The sequence below is a fragment of the Nilaparvata lugens genome, chromosome 3 (genome assembly GCF_014356525.2).
Source record: "Nilaparvata lugens isolate BPH chromosome 3, ASM1435652v1, whole genome shotgun sequence".
NCBI lineage: Eukaryota > Metazoa > Arthropoda > Insecta > Hemiptera > Delphacidae > Nilaparvata > Nilaparvata lugens.
Window position 1 is genome coordinate 98098916 of NC_052506.1, and position 23479 is coordinate 98122394.

At 33.3% G+C, this 23479-nt stretch overlaps 1 protein-coding gene across 1 annotated transcript; it reads right to left on the bottom strand.

The window, feature by feature from the left end:
- Positions 1-317: 317 nt before the first annotated feature.
- LOC111047306 lies at positions 318-23140 on the bottom strand. The gene is made up of 7 exons (XM_039425251.1): positions 23081-23140; positions 21690-21818; positions 20157-20331; positions 17699-17867; positions 16471-16525; positions 3861-4109; positions 318-1163 (listed from the first exon to the last, which is right to left on the bottom strand). The coding sequence occupies exons 2-7, from the start codon at positions 21791-21793 to the stop codon at positions 1148-1150; spliced, it is 768 nt and encodes a 255-aa protein (XP_039281185.1). The 5' UTR covers positions 21794-21818; positions 23081-23140; the 3' UTR covers positions 318-1147.
- Between the last annotated feature and the right edge of the window lie 339 nt (positions 23141-23479).

Below are 23479 nucleotides of genomic sequence, written 5' to 3' on the forward strand. Positions count from 1 at the left end.
GTTATGTTTACACTACACGTTTTTTGTCCAATTTTGAGTCCAAAAATATTTATAAACTAGGAATTTAGGATTTAGGAAAGTTGAAAACCAAATTTAATAGTAATACTTCACTAAATCATCACTAATAACTGAAAATACTGTATTAATAATTGAAAAATTTGAACGCGAAAAGAAACTCAAACGTACTCCTAAAACAACAGCTGAATTAAAATGTAGTATATGCTTCTGCAGTTCTATTCCCACCTTTGCCTGAAATCAAATGAAACATTAAATGTATGAAAGCGATTTTCTAATTAAAAGGAATTTTTCAAGTGATAGTAAATAATATAACAATAAACCAATACAAGAGAGTATTCAAGGACCTTACATAGTAGTACTGAACTAATTATCAAATTGTAGCCTATCAATGAAAATTATTGCTTCTATTTACAATTTATTTAAAGTATTTCTCAAGGGGGGGATTTTATACTTGTCATATTGGAATAAATATGCTTTAATCTAATCAAAATATTAAAAAAAATTTAGTTCAAATGTAACTATAGTCCCTAATAAATATAACTAATAATTAGTGAGTGGGCCTATTATGGTGTTATGAATATAGTTCTATTATTGTAACATTTTACAATAGCTTCTTTTATATCATAATCATCCATGATATTGAATCAATCTATTATAATATTACTGAATCATATAATCACTAGCTTAAAATGTATTGAATCATGAAATTAAAACCACTAACTTAATAGTTTTTTTACAAGTTTGAGGTTAACCAACAATGCTAACAGTTGTGTTTGTAAGTGTTCACCTGTTAGTGTTTGAAAATGATAAACATTCAACTTATACACACTAAAAATTGCAATTACTGTTATATTAGGGTTATGAATAGGGCCTGACATCAAATCTTAAAACTTCTCCAGTAATTCTTAAATATATTGTAGGTAGCCTAAGTTTGTTTGTAAAGGTTACAAGCAAGTTTGTTTATGTATGTTGAAAAAGTTGATTATTGAAGGAAATAGAGTGCAACTTACTGAAAATGGCTTTCATCAGATGTAGAGAGGAGAAGAACTTTTTTTCAAATCCAATCCAACTGTAGTTGGCATCATGTTTGTCTGTCATGGTGGATTTAGTATAATATGTATCTGCAGTTCTATTCCCACCTTGGTCTGAAATCAAATGAAACATTACATGTATGAAAGCAATTATCGAATTGAAAGAAATTTTGAAGTAATAATTTAGTATGGTTTTAATAAATTGATAGTATTAAAACAATAAACCAATAAAAGAGAGTATTCAAGGGCCTTACATAGTACTGAACTAATTATTAAATTGTAGCCTATCAATAAGAATGATTGCTGCTATTTACAGTTTATTTAAAGTATTTCTCAAAAGGTTGATTTGATATAGTCATATTGAAATGAATAATATTTTATCTAATCAAAATACTGTATTCAAAAAGTTAATTAGGTAAAATTCAACCATAGTCCCTAATATGCCTATAAATAACTAATATTATTATTGAGTAGGCCTATTCTGGTGTTAGCTTTATTATTGTAACATTTTACAATAGCTTCTTATATCTTAAACATTCATAATATTAAATCTATTATGATATTACTGAATCATATAATCACTAGTTTAAGAATTATTACCTAAATCATGAAATTGATACCACACTTGATAGTTGTTTTACAAGTTTGAGGTTAACCAACAATGTTAACAGTTGGTTAAATCACCTGTTGGAGTTTGAAAATGAAAAAAAATAACTTATACTCACTAAACATTGCAATTACTGTTGTATCAGGGTTATTAATAGGGCCTAACATTATTATTTACCATAGTGTTTTAAAAAAAAACATATGCTGTACAAATTTGTCTGGGGAACGGTTTGCCATCACTAGGCTAAACAGCTTTGTCTAGTAGGTAACTTCTGTATGCTATTAAACTTATCAATAAATATCCTGGACATAAATTAATGATCTTACCTTAATTTAAGAATTTAAGCAATCAAAAATCAGCAGAATAAACAAACTATGACTTGATGACGCGATAAAACAAAGGAGAACAGAAAACTGACATCACCAACACCATCACTTTACTGAAGGAGACAGGAAATCCTAACATGGCTACTGATCATGCCCAACATACATGCATCACCCCGGCAATTTCAAATTGATATTGACAATCTTTATTGTTAACATTGAAAAATTCCATAATTTAAGGGTGGATTAATGATTTCTTCATGGGGGACATTTGTGCTTCCACTGAAATAATGTTGGAGTCAATAAAATAGTAGTTTATTATTATTTGAATTGAAAACTTGAAAATTATTCCATAGGCTTGGTGTGTTCTTTATTGTGTGACATGATTTTCAGCACAAACTAGAATCTAATTTGAAAAAATGGAATTACTTTTTCAATTTTGGATGGAATCATTTGAAATTCTAGGACAATGTTGATAATATAAACAGAAACGTTCATGATTCTTTTCAAAATTTTACATTACCGATTACCATTTATTTAAAATTTTAAATGTCAGTAGCCTGTCAATGGGATTTTTGCAAGGCCCATCTGATGGGATTTTTGCATGGAGAAAAAGTGCTGGAAATTTACTTCTGCAGCCGAATGAGTAATGAAAGACTGCTTTTTTGAACATTTTTGAGAAACTTAGAAATCGGTCAAATTTTTTCCAAGTCCCTATCTGGATTAAAATTAGCACAAAAGGTCTATTATATATCATCAACAGTGCATTGTAGACAATTTTCGCAAAAGACAAAAAGTGTTTGAAATTCAATTCTGCATCCGAATTATTGATCAGAAATACAGCTTTTCGACTTTTTTGGGAAATTTAAACATCTGGCAAATTTATTCAAAGTCCCTCTGGATTTAGTGTAAAAGGTCCATCATATCGTTAATGGTGTGTTGTAGATGACTTTTGCAGAGGACTAAAAGTGCTAGAAATTCACTTCCACACCCGAATTAGTCATAAAAAATGTTTTTTGGACATTTTTGGGAAACTTGAAAATCGGTCAAATTCATTTCTAAGTCCCTTTCTGGATTAAAATTAGTGCAAAAGGTCAATTATATGGTTAACAGTGCATTGTAGACAATTTTCGCAAAAGACAAAAAGTATTGGAATTGTACTTCTGCACCCGAATTAATTAACAAAAAGCTTAAAGTGAGTAAAATGAGACTTTTGGAAAACTCAAAAACATTTCAGTCTAAATTTGTGTAAAACATTTTTTTATCTCAATAAAGGTGTGTTGGAGATGATTTTTGAAGAAGATAGAAAGGGTTTGAGATTCAATTCCACTTAAGAATTGTTGGTCAGAAAGCCCAAATCGATACATTTTTAGGGATTAAGTTACACTGGTGAGGGGGGGAGGAGACACCTTCTGAAAAAAATGTTTGATTTTCACTTAGTGTGTTGACTGGGTAGGTACTGTAAAAATTCCATACTGTACCAACCTTTCTAACGTTTATTTTAGTAAACATTTCTAACGTTTATCAAATGTTGTTTTCATAACATTTATCAGCAATATACATTCTAGACGTTTATTAAATGTTTATAGAGTAAACGTTCATTTTAGTAAACTTTTCTAACGTTTATTGAACGTTGTTTCCATAACGTTTATCGGATTTATACATTTTAAACATTTATTTAACGTTTTTTAAACTTCTTGTGCTGTGTGGGTCTAGGACTTAGGCTATGCTTGAGTCCAGTAAAATTTGGAAGATAAACGCACTATACCGTACCATGAGATATCTTACGCTATCTTTTCTCTATGACTGTACCAGAGAAAACTTATACGATTATTTTATTCAATGACTGTTCTTTCAAAATTACACTACATCTTTACTCACTCAAGGGCGAATCCAGGTGTGGTTTCCGTTTTGACAGACTTGTCATCAATAGTCACATGAAGTTCGAATTTCAATAAGCTGTCCCCGTCACCGACGATCTTGTCCAATTGTTTGGGCAAGACGTCATGCGACTCACGATATATGACATTGATGTCACGTAGGTTCGTGTAGCAGTGCTGTGTTGCTCTGCCACCCAGGCGGTGGGCAATCTCATCCAACGACTTCCGCAGCACTTCTCCATCACTCTGTCTGCTCAAAAGCCAACAATAAACTGTGAAAAACTTTTCTTTTCTGATATTAGGCTGGCCACTAACTGTAGAACAAGATGTCTGTTCAAAAACCAACAATGGACTGTTATAACAATTCTTTTCTTATATTGGACTAACCACTAATGGTAGAACATTTTTTTGAGATTTGAAATTTACTTTTCCAAAAAACATTACAAACAAAGGAAAACAATATAAGATAACTTAATTATTGCATTAGCATGCATGTTGATGTTAAATATATAATGTTTTGATAGGTTATGGGAAAGAAAGTAACATTGCTGCCAGAATAATATTACTCTGTCTATCTATATTATATGAAAGCGAAATGGCACTCACTGACTGACTGACTAACTGACTCACTCACTCATTCACTCGCAATTGTAGGGTTTCATTCCAAAGATGACTACCATATCTCCAAAATTGTCGAATTTTAGATTCTTATATGGTCATATGGTTTCCAATGCGAGGAATCCAAATTCGCCATCCATTTTCAGTAGAAGTGACTATTTCCCATGCAAAGGCTATTTGAAATCTACAATTTTCTGCAAAGCGTACTATTTCCAGCTTCATTTAGTGAAAGATTCCGTGCATAACTGACTAATTCCACCGGAAATACATGATACCAAAACCACAGTATACATACAGTCAGGCACGGCCCTAGGGACTTTGCCGCCCTGGGCGAGATCGGCAGCTGCCACCCCCCCGCAAGTATCCTGTCTTTAATTGTTAATCCCGGGTTCCACCCCTCCTTGAGCGATCGCCTAACGCTGGTTACACATTGGGCGGTTTCTGCCGGGGCGGTAATTTCGCCGTCGCCGCCGTTCGAGCAGTAGTCTATGAACTTGAATGGAAGCTTACACACTGGGCGGCAGAAACGCCGCGCGGCTATATTACCGTTGGCGGCAGCTGTGCAGCCGTCCACTGCCACTGCGACTGGCGGTGTTTTGCTGCTCTTGTCTACGCAGTGGCGTATTTGACCAAATGGGCGTTAACACATTTGGCGGTTGTCTACCGTCGCCGCTGATCAGTCGTCTTTCCCAGTTGCTCCAAGTCAGAGGTCTTTGAAAATCAGCCTTTTAATTTGTGTCTTGTTGTAAAGTTTGTAAGTTGTTTATAACGTTTATTTATTGTTTTAAGTGTTTGTGGTTGACGAGTGTGAGAAAATGAGTAAGTTAATAGACAATGAGTTGTTAATATCATTTGTAGAACAGAGGCCAGTTTTGTGGGACAAAACCCTCGACATATTTAAGGATCGAGATGCAACAAGGAATGCGTGGAAGGAAGTGTGTATGGAGATTAGGGGGATTTTGAAACTCTGGATGACAAGAAAAAAACTGTAATATGTTGTATATCGCTGTCGATTTAATAAAAATGTTCATTTCAATGAATCCAAGCAAGGCGATTTCTCTGCTGTCTTCTTTTCCTTTGACGGCACAACAAACGTGGTAAAAGTTGTTGCCTTTCCATTTTAAGTTAAACACTTAATAATATATACTTTTGGAAAATGTGCAAAATACAATTAACTGAACACTCATGAAACAGTGAAGTCACAACACATTTGCGATGAAGAACTACAACAATTATTTTGGCTACTGATCATACGATCATACTGATTATATTTTGCCGCTCGATGTTTGGCGGTATTTTTTCCGCTGAATGTGGTTTCGAGGCTGCGACGGCAGTTTCGCCGCCGCGGCAGAAACCGCCCAGTGTGTAACCAGCGTTACTATTGTGTCTCCGCTGTGATGCGACACCACAGAGTCTCAGTAAACTCTAAAAAATTATGTTTAACACTAATTATTGACATTTAAACAAATATTTGACAATTATAAATATTGGGGAACAGTAAAGTCCAGTCAATATAGACATAAAAATGGTGGTTTGCTTGCAATTTATATCGTAGTTCTGATTTTTTAATATTTTATTTGGATACATGAGAGAGGTTCAGAACCAAATTCTTCATGTAAAATTCCCTTGTTCTAATACAGAGTGGCCCAAAAAGTTCGTATTTTAGGTTCATTTTCCAGTTTTCAGCTATTTCCGGCAAAATCAGTGATGGGACAGAAAAATTTGCTCTTGCCTTTTTTAAGATCATAAAATTCTGAATGAAATGAGATCATTCGGAACTCTCTATCTTCAATGAGTACTGAGCTATGATTTTTCAAATATGAGTGGTATTTCAAGAAAAAAAATCAATTTTGATCATATTTAGTATTTGATCAACAATATATCCCGATTACAATCTGGATGTAAAATTCAAAATCCCTCTGGGCATTTTTAGCTTCAACCATCATCACCATCTATATTGTCCTCACAGTGATATTTCGCACAATGATATAAGCTCATGAGATCATGTTCTATGAGAATCAACCGTTAGTTGCACTTCATTTCAGTATTTCCTAGTGGAGAGGCGCGCGAGGACACGATCAAGGATCGCTTAAGGATCAAGCTATCAAAATGAAAAAGTTTTCTTTCTTCAATCATTCCTTTCTGAGACATGAGCGCCTAAAGTTTAAAATTTTGGGACAGAACATTTCAAACTCGGTACGAGATGAATCCATAAAATTCAAAGGATAAATTCTTCATGGTATTTTTGATTTAATAAAACAAAAATTTTCTGAAAATATCAATTTTTGAGAAAGTTTTTCAATTTACTAAAAATGACCAAAAATAGTGTTGAGTTTTTTTTTTTTGTAAATTGAATAACTTTTTCAAAAATTGATATTTTCAGAAAATGTTTCAAAATCTTCTTGTTTTATTCAATCAACAATACCATGAAGAATTTATCTCTTACCGAATTTGAAATGTCCTGTCCCAAAAATTTAAACTTTAGGCGTTCATATCTCAAAAAGTAATGATTGGAAGAGAATGTTTTCCTAAGAAAACTTTTTCATTTTGATATATACCGGTACAAATCGAAAAACTTTGAAAAATATCACCAGTACAAGAAAGTTTATTTTTAGCCTTTGCACAGCCTTAAGACGTACACTGCAACATAGTATTAGGCCTACTTAACTTGCTAAGTAATTAGAACTACAATTTCTACAAGTTTGTTTAACACACCTGTTTAATTAAGTAGAACTCGTCTGACCTTTGCAATTCCTTCAACAATTCTTCAAGATCTGGGGACTGAACTATTTTATGTTCGCTAGACCACTCAGACGTTCCTGGGACTTTGTTGATCTTAGAAAAGTCTTCATTAGCTCGAGGTTGAAAAACTTCTTATATAATTTTACCATTCACATTTGAAATTATGAATTTATTATTTTTTTTGTATTTTAAAATTTTCCATTCCTTTAAATTTGCCGCCCCCAAAACCTGCCGCCCTGTGCGGCCGCCCGGTCCGCCCACCCCTGGGGCCGGGCCTGCATACAGTATGGAAACTTGGCTAGTACCCTGACGCCAAAATCCGCCATCTTGTTAGGAAGCGCCGCATTGTAATAGTATTGATGGTAGGGATGGGTATCGAAAGACAAAACATCGATGTTTTTTTTTCATCCTAACATCGATAAGTGAAAAACATCGAACAGTAAACATTGATGTTTTTAAACATCGTTCATCGTCCTACGTTTTTATGGATGATACTATTAGTCCAGTCAATATAGACATGAAAAAAGGGGGTGTGCTTGCAATTTATATTGTAGTTCTGATTTTTTAATATATTATTTGGGTACATAAGAGAAGTCCAGAACCAACTAATTCATGCAAGATTTCCTTGTGCTAGATACAAGATAGCCCAAAAACCTCGTATTTTCGGCTCATTTTCCAGTTTTCAGCTATTTCTGCCAAATCTCTCCCAGATTATATAATTCTGAAAAAAAAATGAGATCACTCGGAACTCTCTATCTCCAATGAGTACTTTGTTATGATTTTTCAAAAATGAGTAAAATTTGAAGAAGAAATCAATTTTGATGAATTTTATTTTTTAATCAAAAATATCTTCCGATTGTTACAATTTAGATGTATATTTCAAAATCCCTCTAGGCGTATTTTTGTGCTATACAATCTGAGATCAGGTAGAGCGCTCTATGTCATATAGATTTCCAGGTACACCTGACAACAATGCTCCTTGTATTGTGGAAAACACCTAATTTTCAGCTTCAACCATCATCACCATCTACTTTGTCCTTACATTGATATTTCGCACAATGACATAAGTTAATAATGGGTAAGAATCACCCGTTAGATGCACTTAATTTCAGTATTTCCTAGTAGAGGCACGCCTAAGGACACCTCAAGGATCAAAATTTCAAACACTTATAATTTACTTCTGACACAATGCTCAGATTTCATCGTACTACACTTCATTCTTCTCGGCTCGCCAAGGCGGTTCAAAATCATGCATCAACAGTCAAATTCGGTCAAAAAATAGAAAATTTATTGTTGAGTGTAGGTACTTATTTTTTCAAAGATTTAGACTATATTATATAAATATTGTAGTAACATATGTAATGTATTCATGATGTAATGTTTATGACTTGTGTTAATATTGTATTATATACGATGCATAACATGAAAATAAAATTGAATTGAACTTATTCATATTCAATACATAAGAAATGACCAATTTCTATATTCAAAGCTATGTATCTCGGTAACCCCTTATTATAAAAATTATTACCGTACATGATCTTGAAATGTACAATAGAAATTTCTATTTCATCTGCTGTGAACAATTCATGAAAAAATATGTTTGTAAAGTGAGATTTGATTGTTGAAAAAAATACGGAAATTGTAGATATTTTTCTCATATTAACGGTTTTGGCAGTTCTATGATAGAGAAAAGTGATTCAAGATGGATTTTAGGCAACTGAGCTCGTAGAGGATGAATTTAAAATTTCCAAATCTAGTGAGAATGTACAAGGTATTCTTAGTTTTTCTCTCCCGATCTGTGCTACATTGTAAAAAGAATAAATAAAGAAATAAAGAATTTATCTACAATTTGTAATCAATCGTAAGTTTCTATGATGTATCAGACTCGTTTTAGAAACTCTTGATCAACAGTAAAATAACGAAAAAATGTAAAAACTGAAATCGCCATTTTTAAAATCTCAACTTCCAAATTGTTTTGGAATCGAAAGTATTATTTATTGGAGTGGGTAGAGGGGGACAATTTTCACATTCTCACTAGATTTGGAAATTTTATCAGAAGTATTTCACAAGACATGCAACTTTGAATATAGAAATTGGTCATTTTCTGTGTATTGGAATATGGGCTTAAGTACACTCAACAATAAATTTTTTATTTTCGACCAAATTTGACTTATTATGCATGATTTTGTACCGCCTTGACGAACCAAGAAGGATGAAGAGTGTAGTACGATGAAATCTGAGCATTGTGTGAAAAGTTATGTGTTTGAAATTTTGATCCTTGAGGTGTCCTTAAGCGTGCCTCTCCACTAGGAAATACTGAAATGAAGTGGGTGATTATTACGGGTGATTCTCATAGAACATAATCTCAAGAACTTATGTCGTTGTGCAAAATATCAATGTAAGGACAATGTAGTTGGTGATGATGCTTGAAGCTGAAAATTAGGTGTTTTTCACAATACAAGGAGCATTGTTGTCAGGTGTACCTGGAATATGAGAAAGATCGCTATACCTGATCCCAGATTGTAGAGCACAAAAAGAGCTTCTAAAGTGACTACAATTTTATCTGGAGCTATTGTTCCAATATTTCAACAGTTACTAACTGGAATCACAGCAATTTTGGACATGTGGTATTCAAGTAACAGTCTTTCGAATAATTGAAGTCAGGTAGTGACTAGAAAGATACATCAACTCTAGTTCACAAGATTTGTCATCTTCATGGTTTAGTCTGAAACCTCTCGAGATATCCTTGCGGGTTCGGTCTTGAAATTTCACCCTAAGCTAATTTTAGCAATCATTGATACTCATATTGTATTCATTCAATACCTGATAGATTATTTAGGAAATGAAAATGGATTGAGTTTTTTATATGGATATCTGCACTCCTTATAATACGAGGACCTCTTTTCCAGAGCTAGATTAATTAGTGTTAAACACATGTTGAGGAAATAATTTTAGTAAGAAAAAACTCTTTCTTCCTAAGAAACAAAGAATTCGACCTCTTATTCAATTCTAAATAACTAACTATCTAACCTTGACACGGGCCACAGAAGTAATGTAAATCTTCAAGAGTATCCAACAATCTCACATAAAAATACAGAGAGCCTAATTGAAAAATAAAAATAGAACTCTGCAGGAAATCAAAACTTATGCGAGATCTTTCACAAGTGTGATCTATATTCACAAAAAACACTAAACAGAATACTACACTTAATATGATAGAGATAATTATTGTAATTCTGTTACTATTGCTTATTGCTCTCAAGATAATCCTCTTCATACAAAAAAATAAAAAAAACTTGTATCAAATTAAAAAATTAGAATTGTTTTTACTTTTTAGTTGGGAAAAACATCGGATGACCGATGTCTAGGTAAAACCATCGATAAGTGAAAAACATCGAACAGTAAACATCGATGTTTGATGTTTAAACATCGATGTTTTTAAACATGTTTTTAAACGTCGATGTATCGATACCCATCCCTAATTGATGGTAGGTTCGGATCACTATGCTCCGGATCCATTGATCTCATTCACTGCCACGAGCCAATCAGAAGACCAGGATTGGAACTTCCCAAGGTCACGTGACGTGTTTAGTATTGGCGTCATGTAAAAAGCATTGGTTAGATAGGCGATTGATTACAAGTTTCCATTCTGTACCTATTCTGTGCCAAAACTGACTATTTCCAATGTGTTCTGCCAGTATCAGCTGATGGTTTTACACCATAACAGACTATTCCTTCCGGTCAACATAACCTCAAACAACAGCCACTACTTTCTACCAGCGGTCCTGTGGTTTGTGATTGTGAACTTAAGTAATATTGCGTTTATAGCTTTTTTTCAATGATAATTTGTGTGGAAAATTATTGATATAATACATATTGCATTATTTGAACGGGTTTTCTAGTTATCAAATCAAGTGGTAATGAGATGTAAATACATTAACCCTACAATGCATAGTGACTCCAAATGGAATCATCTCAGTTTTCAGTGCCTTTCATTCAATATATGAATCCAAATGGAATCATCATGCATCACAAGACTAGCTTTATATGTCTCCTTACAAGTAGTTCCTTTGGAACACACAGATAGCAGCATATACCACACTTTCAAATGGATTCCATCTGGAGTGTCATGGCCTTCTGAGTATGGGATGATCACACTTTTGAAAAATTTGTAAAAAATTACCTATTAGCTCATTTTCATTGAAAAAAATATAAATAGATCAGTTATTATTTCAGGTTTTTAAATAAAATAAGTATAAAATGGAGAAAAATTATGTTCTATGTCCACACAATAAAATGTTCATGATTCTTTTTGGAGTCATTGCGCGGTTGGGACCTATAGACCTAACCTCTAACATAACCTATATCCCTAGTTTTGGTTCATGTTTATGCGGTTTTCAGGCGTGTGATCGTTATTGTATTGTTGTTTACGATCAAATTCAATCTATTTCTATTCATCTTATGCATCTCTTGAAGGATGGATGAAGAAATCGTGTAGCCTATGTAGTGAATAATGATGGTAGTTTACAAGAAGTTACCGAAGAAACATTATTTGCTCTTCCTATTCCATCAGACAGTGAGGATGCATGATGACTCTATTTGGAGTCATAACTTAAAATGCCAAAAAAGTAATTATGAAAAATGTTAGGATTTTTTTTATTATTTTTATTGTTATCAGCAATGAATTCTGAGTTCAATGATATTTTTTCACAAAATATTTGAAAAATCATGCATTGCAGGGTTAAATGTCGACAGTTCGAAGTGTGATTTCTTCATAGACTTGCCATGGCTAACGATTTTACTACACTTTCAAATGATGAACTATTATCAATTCTTGAAGACAGTGTTGAAGACGTTAATATTATTATTTTGAATGATGATTTTCAATCACAAAATTTGAACTCTGATTGTGTGATTTCCTCTGATGAGAATGATCCTGTTACCTTATCGAAGATGAACAAACCTGCCCTACTAATGATCATCAGTTTGAAATCAAAAACTTGATTTCCAATGAACAATCAACAAGTACTGCTAGTGAAAACGGACAAACAAAACTATTATTTCCAAGTGAATTGACAGAAACAAGTGATAATGTAAGTGTTGTTGATGGTGAAGAGGTTAATGGAAATGAACAGCCGATATTATTGCAACCAACTGAACTGATTCAGACAAGTGACGATGACAGTGTTGTTGATAGTGATAACGAGTATTTGAATGATCCTGAAATGATTGATACCATAACACATGTTGAAGGAGGAAGAAAAAGGAAGCGTGTGAATAAGAAGGAGGTGAGTAAGAAGGTAAGACACAGTTCTGCAGGAAAACATTGGAAAATAGCTTGTAAACATGGACCAGATAGCAAGATTTGTGAGGTCAGGAAGCTTCTGAAAAGTGAAATTGATTTGTTCTTTAATAATCTTTATTCGAATTCTGGAAAAATAGAACAGGATAATTTTAATAATAACTTGTTGAATTTTGTAGATGTTAAAAAACCAGATAGAATTAGGCGACTTCCTGATGAGAAGTTGAAAAATCCTCATTGGAAAAAAGAAAATGATAGACTCACTATGTCATATTTCATATTGTCGAATGATGGATCAAAGAGGAAGGTATGCTCTCGAAGTTTTGAAAGCATAAGTTGCATTAAAAGGAGACGATTAAACCTCATTTCAAGACAGTTTTTCAACACAAAGAATCTACCAAAGGAAAATCGAGGTGGCGAAAGAGTTTTTGTTGATCCATCTATTAGTGAATCAATAATTTCTCATATAAAGACATTCAAGTGTAACAAATCACATCATGTACGTGCTGATACTGGAAGAAGCTATTTGAGCTCAGAGCTTTCAGTGAAGAAAATGTGGCGTTTATGGAAGAAGCAACAAACAACAAATTAACTACCAATTGCATCATATTCAAAATATTACAGCATATTTGTCAATTCTTTCAATCTTGCCTTCGGCCATCCAAGACAAGATGTTTGTAGCTTCTGCACAGGATATAATAATAACATTTCTAGTGAGAAAGACAATGAAAAGAAGGAAGATCTTCAGACATTGGTGAATTTACACAAGAGGAAAGCTAAAGCATTTTTTAATCTGTTGAAACAAAAGGATCCCGGAGTTGTCACTGTATCATTTGACATGATACAAAATCAACCGCTTCCAAAATTAAACACAACTGATGTGTTTTACAGTAGGCAAGTATGGATATACATTTTGAATTTTGTTTGTTCAGAAGATGACGAAGGACCAAATAATAGCTTCATATACACATGGAATGAGACAGAAGGTGGAAGGGGTCCCAACGAAGTTTGTTCAATCCTGGATGATTTTTTGAAACTTATTGAGAATCGATATAAAAGTACTGATCCTCCACCACACACCCTCAGATTATTTTCAGACTCCTGTTCAGCGCAGAATAAGAATCAATTTATTATTGGACTTTTATTGAATTTCGCACAAAGATCAACAGTATTCAAAGACATTTTTCACTTCTATCCAGTTCGCGGTCATAGCTACTTGCCTTCAGATAGGGTATTTGGACGTATTGAGAAAATAATAAGAAAAAAGCGTGAAATTTTGAGTCCTTCCAAGTACCATAGAATAATGAGTCAACATGCAACTGTCAAGATATATGGCACTGATTTCAATTTTTTTCAATTACAAGCAAACTCTAAAGCCCATTCTCCGTTCACCTCTACCTTTCAAAACAACGCAGCAAAAAATGATTTCATACAAACACAGCAGCAAGACTCCGGTTGGAGTATCTTCGTCGTACACAGGATTACCAGTTTCAGTATCAATATTGAAGAAGAATAAATCGATTGCTGTTCTCAATATTAAACTCACTTCTCTTCCAATTGAAATCACGTTAAAATCGCTAAACAAAAAGATGTTAAGAACTTGATGAGATTTTTCACTGTACCAGACGATGCCAAGGAGTTCTATGAAAATGTTTTGTGCAGCTCACGAGATGAAGAGGAAGAAGACATTGAATATAATGCTGATTCTGACACAGAAATCATATTGTAAATATAATATTTTTCTACAAACTCTCAATATAGGCCTAAATCATATCAATTTTGTTTTTCCACCTTTCATATGGGCCTACTTAATATTTTTTACTTATGTACTCTATGATTATAATTTCATAATAGAGTTATCTCTATTATTAATTTATTCGTTTCCATTGAAAACTATACATATACCATTTATTATTAAGGCTGGTATTGGACGGTAATAGTTAATTATGTCATATTTCTGTCATCAAAACGTCTGTGATTATGAAATGCATCAGTGTAATGGACTAATAGTTGATCATATTAATGTTCTATGTCATAATATATTCGCCTAGTGAATTCGTTTGTTACAATATCTTTGATAATAGATGTATAACATAGAAATATTACTGTATAGACAGGCCTGAGATTATAATGCAGTAGTTAGGGTTGTCAGTCTTGATAACATAACAGCTGCTTGTCATTAGATAGGAAATAGAAAAACTTATTTGGTAAAATAGAAATAGAATCGTCTTTTCTATTACCCAAGTTTTCATATTATTAGAACTTGCTATGTCTGAATGTGAGACTATGATTATTTTTAATACTTTAGCAAAGTATGCTTTGGAAATATTATCTTGGTTGAAATGCAACAAAACTGACTATTTCCTGGAAATAGTCAATTTTGTGGAAACAAGAAAAACATTTATTGGAAAAAATATATATTCGAGCTGTAATCAACTTTTATGATTGTTTTAAATGTGCACAGAATTCAAGGACTCATTTTTATGAAAAAATTGATATTAGAATGTGAACACAGATGCGAGATACAGTTTTTTGGCTCTCCTGAAAAATTTCCTTTTTGAAGATAGTCATTTTTGGAATGAAACCCTTCAATTTTTTGTAACTAACTATTGTATGTAATATTGTAACTTATCTAATATTTTGTGTAATAAATTGATGTTGTAGTTTTAGTTTTTTTTGAAATAAACATTTATTTATTTATTCAAATGAACAGAAAATGTTCAAATTTAGTACAGAAGCTCAGGGTGTAATAATGTTGTGTTAGAAGGAATTTGAAATAACGCCAAAGATACGCCCAAAATCTGTGTTTTCCAGCGTTTTTTTTTTTTGCGCTTTCTTAGCTTTGACTATCTAATGGAATGAAGCATGCTCAAATGAAAAATGCAGGTGAGCAAAGCGAGCCCGCTGATCTCATTTTTGGACGATCCAGTCGGGGGTCCAGGGGGCGGAGCCCCCTTGCTAGACAGATATGGCGATCGAAGCGGCCTGACGTCTAGCTATGAATAATTAGTGTAATGAAATGATACACATGTCGTCATATCATATTGTTGGGTCATCACATCGAAAGGCTTCGAGCACAAATTTTTGAGGTTAGGTCTTTGTATAAAGTATTTTTGTTGTTTTCTTTCTCTGCTCTGTCTAGAGTTGAATCATTGTTCCATCATTATAATTTGTGATTTTACAGTCGTTTAATTATTATTATTGGTTGTTTAATTCATGTTAGAAGCCTCTCGCTGACAACATTTTTACAAAGACAGTATTTTTGGAATATAGCTGAGAATATATTAGTAGAATGTAGCTGAGAAGATAGCAGAGAAATATTTTGAATAACTTATATTCTTTAATTATTGTATGGAAGAAAATGTTGTGGTATCTCACCATAATTGAAATACTGAATATAGTGATATTGTCAACAACGACGTCTTAAGGTGCGTACAGACTTTCGCTCTGCTCCGCAACCGAACGTCACTCCAGCAGAGCAATTGATGATCGACCGGCGAGCAAGAGTGGTTCGACCGGGGAACGCGAGAAGATCTAATATAACGTTCATGATGGGTGCGTGGGCGGGGCGACTGTGGTTCGATGGTGGTACGAGGGAGGAGCGTGCTCGGTGCGGGTTGGAAGCGCGAATATGTGTATGCAGCTTAAAACTTTCATTAATTTATATTCATATACTATTATCCAAATGTGGCAGAACGTAGTGGAACGGCGATGATGGAAAGGAAGGTAGAACATTCAGATATAAATGCATTATTTAAACGCTCTCAGCTACACTCTACCTCTGCCGCTCCACTATGTTTTGAACCAACATAAATTATTGGATTCTATCCGCTGTGAAGTAACGCTATCTTTAGAAATATGAATTGTTTACAATAGTGAACAACACTGTTCCACATTTACTTCTTAGGTCTATATACTTATATTTTATTTCAAAGATTCAGCTCACCTTTTTTGATATACCTCATCCATGCCTTCATTATTTTCATACTCAAGCTGCCCCACTGAGAAAAAAATCCATCACATTACTATACAGAACTAGAGAAACTACAGTATTTGAACTAATCAATTGAATTCACTGCACCTAGGCTCTACAGTAACTCAGAGCAACTAAGTCATTAAAGATTTCGATTAATTCGATAAAGGATTCGATTCTCTTTAAATAGACTAATTCCAAGATTGTTTCCTTTGTTTTCCAATTGAATGGTTCTAGACCAAGTCTAAATTGGTATAGGACTTTGATAGTGATATTCAATTGAAACTGTCAACACTGGTTGAATGTGAAAAGTTGGTGTTATTTATTGAAAAGAGATACTGATAGTTCAATGTGAATGTCACTATAGAGTATACATGTACATATTTTCAACAAAATTCCTTCTGGGAGCAAACATATCAAGATGAATAGATGAATTGTGTGACAACCAAAAACCATAGAATCTACATGCAGTTCGCAACAAAAAATATCCAGTAAAATTCTCTTAAATCTATCCACCTTTGTTTTTGAGATATATCTATTTTTCGATATTTTTGAAAAACGTCAAAACTAGAAACTTAGTAAGAATATAGTTCTAAACATTTGGTTGGAAAGGTGAAGAAATTTGCAATACGATTCATATAATTTGTTCTTCTTTTTGATGTTTTTCAATTGTTATGAGTGTTTAAACTGTTTGGCTTTGAACTTGAAGAATGTACTACAACTTCTAGCGCTCATAAAAACGTCAAACAAAGCAACAAATGAAATTAATCTTATTGTAAATTTCTTCCTCTTTTTAACCATATCCATAGATCAGATTTGACTGATAGTTTTCTTATAACATTTATTGACATTTTTCGAAAAATATCGAAGAATCGATTTATCTTGAAAACGAAGAATGATACAAGAAAATTTAACTGAAGATTTTTTGTTCGAAATTTCATGTAAAATCGATGGTCTTCGGTTGTTATACCTTTCATAGAACACTCTGTATATAGTAAGATTCACTTTTAGATAACAGTCAGCACTCTTAACAAATGACATTCTGAATGATTCTCACTAAACCAATTCTGACAGTTTGAAGCATACAAAAATAGAATAATCTAAAAATCAAACAGTAATATTGTATTACCTTTGGTTTGAAGTTAATACACAGAAGATAATATAACTTACAAACTTTATTGAATTGCAAATTGTAACTCACGGTAAATCACTGGATTATAATTCTCATCCAGAAACTTTGTTTCATGAATGTCTAGAAGTTTCAATGTGCCATTGCTGGCTGGTTTCTGGACTAATTCGACACCATCGAAAGTTTCCACCACACGCACCGCAACCAATACCTCCATCACGTTCACTATCATCCAAAAAGTCTGTAAAGCAAGTATCACAAAAGAAAATTATTCATATAAAGAATTTTTCTGAAAAGATCGACAAACTTTGTGAGTGATTCACACACATCAAAATAATGTAAAAAGTTCCAGTAAACATGTGTCATACTTTGTTACAAGATTATGATGGCGGTATTTTTTCTATAATTTTATTATTTTGTGGCGGCAATTGTACAGTACTTAAATGATCTATATTCATCCGAGATTTTTTAGAACTGTAATCTAACACTTTGGTTAATGAACAGTTCAATTCTAGCCTAAATTAATAGGCTCAAACTTGACAGTAGAGGGGTTATCACTCCTTGACAGCTCTAATCGAGTAATGCACTGTTAACTCAGTATCAATTTCTAGTTTCATTTTTACATTTCGAGTCTGCTATCATTTTTACCTGCTAGTCATGGATAAATTCCATGGGAACCAAACCAAAGAAGCCTTCTTCTCAGAAAAACCTTCTCTGATTGGTTCTAGTGACATTTTATCACATTCATACGAGCATACGAGATCTGCAGTCTTTTTCCTTTCAAGTCTCCTCACTGTAGTCAAGTTGTCAATGAGGTGTAACAATTGAATGTTTTGGTGATTATGAGTCTCCTCATGGATCCTGGCAGCCTTTGTGATCATGTCATCAACAACTGTTCCCAAGTGCAGGTCCCTGTGAAGGTTCAAGTTTCTGACAAAGTATGGAGCTTTGACAGAATCCTCAATTCTGGAATTCTGGATAATTTTTATGTCACTTTTCCTCGTACAGCCCCTCGGCTGGATGCCATACAACCACACAGGCGAGTAGTCGCAGGGACTTGCAGAACGTCAGTGGTCGCGCGTGAGCATTTTGCTCACACTCACCCTTATGACTATACACTAGATTACTCACCCTAGACTATAAACAGTGGGTTTTGACAATGCTCTTTCAATATTTATTGATTTCAAATCTTTCTCAATGTGTTTTATGTTATTATATACCATTTAATAGTATATAATAACATAATACATGGAGGGGATTCCAAAAATAAATACTGCAAATTTATTGTTAGAATTTATAATTTTTTGGGATAAAATTATCTACTCATGAATGGAATGAATATACCTTCTTCATTTGACTCATTTTCGACATTTAGATAGAATAAAAAGATAATGGGAGTTTTAATCAGAAGATGGAATATATAATAGGAAGATAATACCTATAGATTGAAATATTAGTCAACGTTCATCCTGTCATCCTCAAACTGTTCAAGGACTCAAACTATTCAAGATTGTCTAGAGGACAGTCACAGCGAGGATAACTTGAGCTGCCAACCTTGTAAAACGAAAATTCCCAAAACTACATACAAAAGCTACAATTGTGCGGCAATTTGCAGCGGCGCGACTACTCGCGTGTTAGGAATCAGTCAATAGTAATTTATTGTAGGTTGAAAGGCTTGAAATCCTCCCTGATAACTACTACAATTTTGAGTGTTCAAAATAAAATTCTTCTTCCTTTTTCTTGATGTGTGACTTCCATCGCAGTTTTGCATCAAGTATCAGTCCAAGATACCTAGCTTCATTCGCAAATGGAGCTTCTGTTCTGTTTAAAAGTGTTCTGTTTTGTAAGCTTCTGTATTGGGATGCACACAAAATGCCTTTTTATATTTTATGAAATTTATATTATATTTTATATTATTTATAATATATTTTATATTATATGAAAATTCTATTATTTCAAAAAAAATATTATATCAAACATTCAAAGAATATGTGTTGAAAATGTAAAGTTGATTGATGAAACGAAGCATTCGAAAGTTATCATCGGACATAAAAATAAAACACACTAAAGAATAGCAATAACTTGAAACAAAAGTGGGCACTATATTTCGAGCCTCAAGTCAAAAGTGGAAATTCGCCGTGCCCATTCAACAACTTGAAGATTGATGCAATCACTGAAAATATTCTGTCATTATATGTATATAGATACATTTATAATGTATTTTAATATATTGCTATTCATTTTCAATATCTTATATTGATATTGATACTTATTGATGGTTAGGAACCCACATAGTCACTCATACATCATACAACTGATTCAATTGGAACTGTCAGCATTGATTTAATGAGATGTGTTAGTTCAATTTATGAGGAATGCTGACAGTTCGAAGTCAATATCACAGTAATTGAGAAACTACCTGTCATCAATTTTAAAATGAAATGAAAAGATAAAAGAAACGTTTCGATGAATTTTTTTATTCCTTTCAAATAGTTCGAAAAATGAGTGGTAATACTATTTATTCACTCACTTTTTCAGTTGTTTTCTCCTTACATTTCCAAACCCTTTTATTTTTGTAGTTGAAAAAGTGTTGAGACTCATCAATGTCTTCAATCAACTTATTGCTTTGAACCACATCATCCACCATCATTTTTAATCTCAACTTAGTAAGAAAATCTTGATGAGAATGGTCTCTCTCTTCACAGCTAGATGGGAAGAATGACAATATTAGAGTTAAATTTTCCATAGAAATATTCATTTCATCAGTGAATGAATGAAAGAGTATAGTTCAAATAAATAAGGTTGTGTGTATACAGAGAGCGGTCAAGCGTTCAAAGTTCCACATTCTTGAGACTGTATACATATGAACTAAATTCAATTATTATTAATAATAGTACAAGAGAGAAAAAAAAGCAGAGATTAGAGTTTTCTACTCTTATAATTGACCGAGCGAAGTGAGGTCTAAGATTCAAGTCGATGGTTTGGCATTTCTCTTAATGTTTATACAGAGTGGGTGAAAAGTCCAAGAACGGCATAATATCTCATACACAAAGGTAATTTGACGGTGGGTGGGTTGGGGATCCTACTCAAATTGAAAAAACTACTTTATGATGACTTTAAAAGTCTGGTCAGCCATATTGAATGCAACTTCATTTTTTTAAATAGGAAGTGGTCATGCGATACATGATTTTGATAGGGAATTTCAAGTAAAAATGAATGGCGGAAATCGCATATCGATATCTCAATCCGTTTTGATGATATTCACATTATTCATACATCCTATTCGATAAAGCAGAAAAGAGAGAAAAGTCTGAGAACGGCTTGGTATCTAATAAAAAGAAGTGATTCCAAGGTGGGTGTGATTAGGGATGTTACGATGTTAGGCATGATTTCGATACGGAATTTCAAGAAAAAGTTAATGGCGAAAACCGCACATCGATATCTCAAACCGTTTAGAAGATATTCACATTATTAATCAATAACACTCATGTATTTCATTTCTGATTTGCATGGTACTGATTGATAATGTGAATATCTTCTGAACGGTTTGCGATATCGATGTGCGGTTTTCGCCATTAATTTTTTTTTTTTTTTAAATTCCGTATAGAAATCATGTATCACATCACCACCTTCCTATTTAAAAACATAAAGTTGCATTCAAAAAGGCAGATCCAAGATGGCGGACCAGATTAGACCTCACTTTAGGTATCATGTTTTTCTACAATATCGAGAAATCAAACTTCAATACTTGTGTTTCACCACCACTATTTTTTGACCATAGAAAGATCATGGACTGCAGAAATCGGAATGCCTGTGTGCTCATACCATTATTGTATGAAGTATGAATGAATGAATTATTGATGTCTGTTGAATCACTATATTATTATAAACAGTTGATACCGGTACAGATGAGAACTGTCTAGTAGATAGACTGTCATAGTTTTTCAGTGCGGGAATCAACCCGTGAGACCGTGACTAGGCTTTTAGGGCCTACCTGGAAATTCTTTCTAGACACATTCAAAATGATTCCTTGTACAGTACCTGGAATGATTCCGTTACTCACCTGGATTTAAGATTGTTAACATTAGTACTTAATGGTCCACTTGTTTTAGATCCGATTCTCAGGTCATACCCTTTTGCGTTGATTATATTCTTATAAATTCCCATTCTTGGTAGCTTATATCTGCCATCCCTGATGAAGAGAGTTCGAAAACTTCATAATATTGAACTCGAACATGAAAAGTTACTATATGAAAAGTTTTACATCTATCTTCAACGTAAAAGTTATTAAAAATGGACCATCAGCATTGAGACTCATCTATAGGCTACTATTTTACAATTTTCATGTTCAATCCAATAAGAAAAAGAGTTTGGAATTTCAAGGAACAGAACTCTGGAATATTCTTTGGTGAGATTAACTTCAAATTGTCAGTATTTCTTCGAATGGCAAGTATTCATTATAATACACCATGTCCCACGAAGAGGTTTACAAGTTTGATTTAATATTACGTGCCCATTCATGCACCGAACTTTTTTTAATTTTACACAATTTACAAAGTAGGTTTGTTAAACCACCTTACACACACACACACACACACACACACACACACCACCACCACCACCACCACCACCACCCACCACACACACCTTTCTTGGGGACCTTGAAATGTATAGGTATTTGGAATTGGGGTACCTCAATTTTTCCCGGAAAGCAATACTCTCTTTACTCACGGTAATAGGGCAAGGAAAGTAAAAACTAGAACAAAGGCTAATGAAAATCTTTAAAAGTCAAAAATTATTAAAATTGAAACTCATCCACAGCAACACACTGATAACAGCGCTTGAGAAATGATGTGTAACCTCTCACAAAGAAACTCAATGGTATCTGGAGAAGTTACTCTTCTATTGATCGTTTCAGTTCCTCATCAATATTAAAGCTATGGGTATGAAATCTTCTCCTCAAGTAGCCCCAAAGAAAGAAGTCACAAACAGTTGAATCTGGCGATCTGGGTGGTCAATCTAATACATCACTTTCATGACCAATGGCCATGAAGTTTGTTGGAATTTTTGAAATTCTTCCAGAATATTTCCAGAACCTATTTTGTAAACTGTGCAAAATTTTGAAAAAAATCGTTGCAAGAATGAGCACATAATTTAAAATTGAACGTTTAAACCTCTTCGTGGGCCATGGTGTATATGAGGCAGAAGCATAAGGAACGCTGTCACATTGGAGTGAGCACCACTAAAGAAGCTCATAAAAAATGATACAGTTTTGATAAAATTGATACTTCCCCTCTCTGTTACTTAATTCAAATTTTCTAACCATTTTTTGTGATGAATGTGGAAGAAATAGTGGTTGAATTTATTCTCTATATTTCCTGGAAAAGTGTTATAACTATTCAGTGAGGTTTTCAAATAATGTAACAGTGAATTTTCAGTGCCATATCTTCTTACCAAAACAGAGAATTTCCTAATTTCGATTCCCTGACAGTATCATCCTCTTTTAGTATATATGGGGTTCTGTGAACAGAACTAATATGAAATTGGAGTTGAATGCAATAAATATCAGTAACATTATATAAAGTAGAAAGCAAAAACATGCAATCATTCAAATAGCATAAAATAAACATATCACTTATAGGAACCAATATGAAGAAGCAAAACCTTGGTTCAAAAAACAAAATTCTACAGTATGAATGATATGAATAAAAAACCTACTGCTGCATCTCATAATTCTGAAAGAAGAGATAGGCCTATTGTTCTCCCTTGACCATTCCATGCCCAAATTGAGATAGGTTTTACTCCTCAAAATATTTATATTGAAACACGTTATCGCTTAAAAATTAATAAATT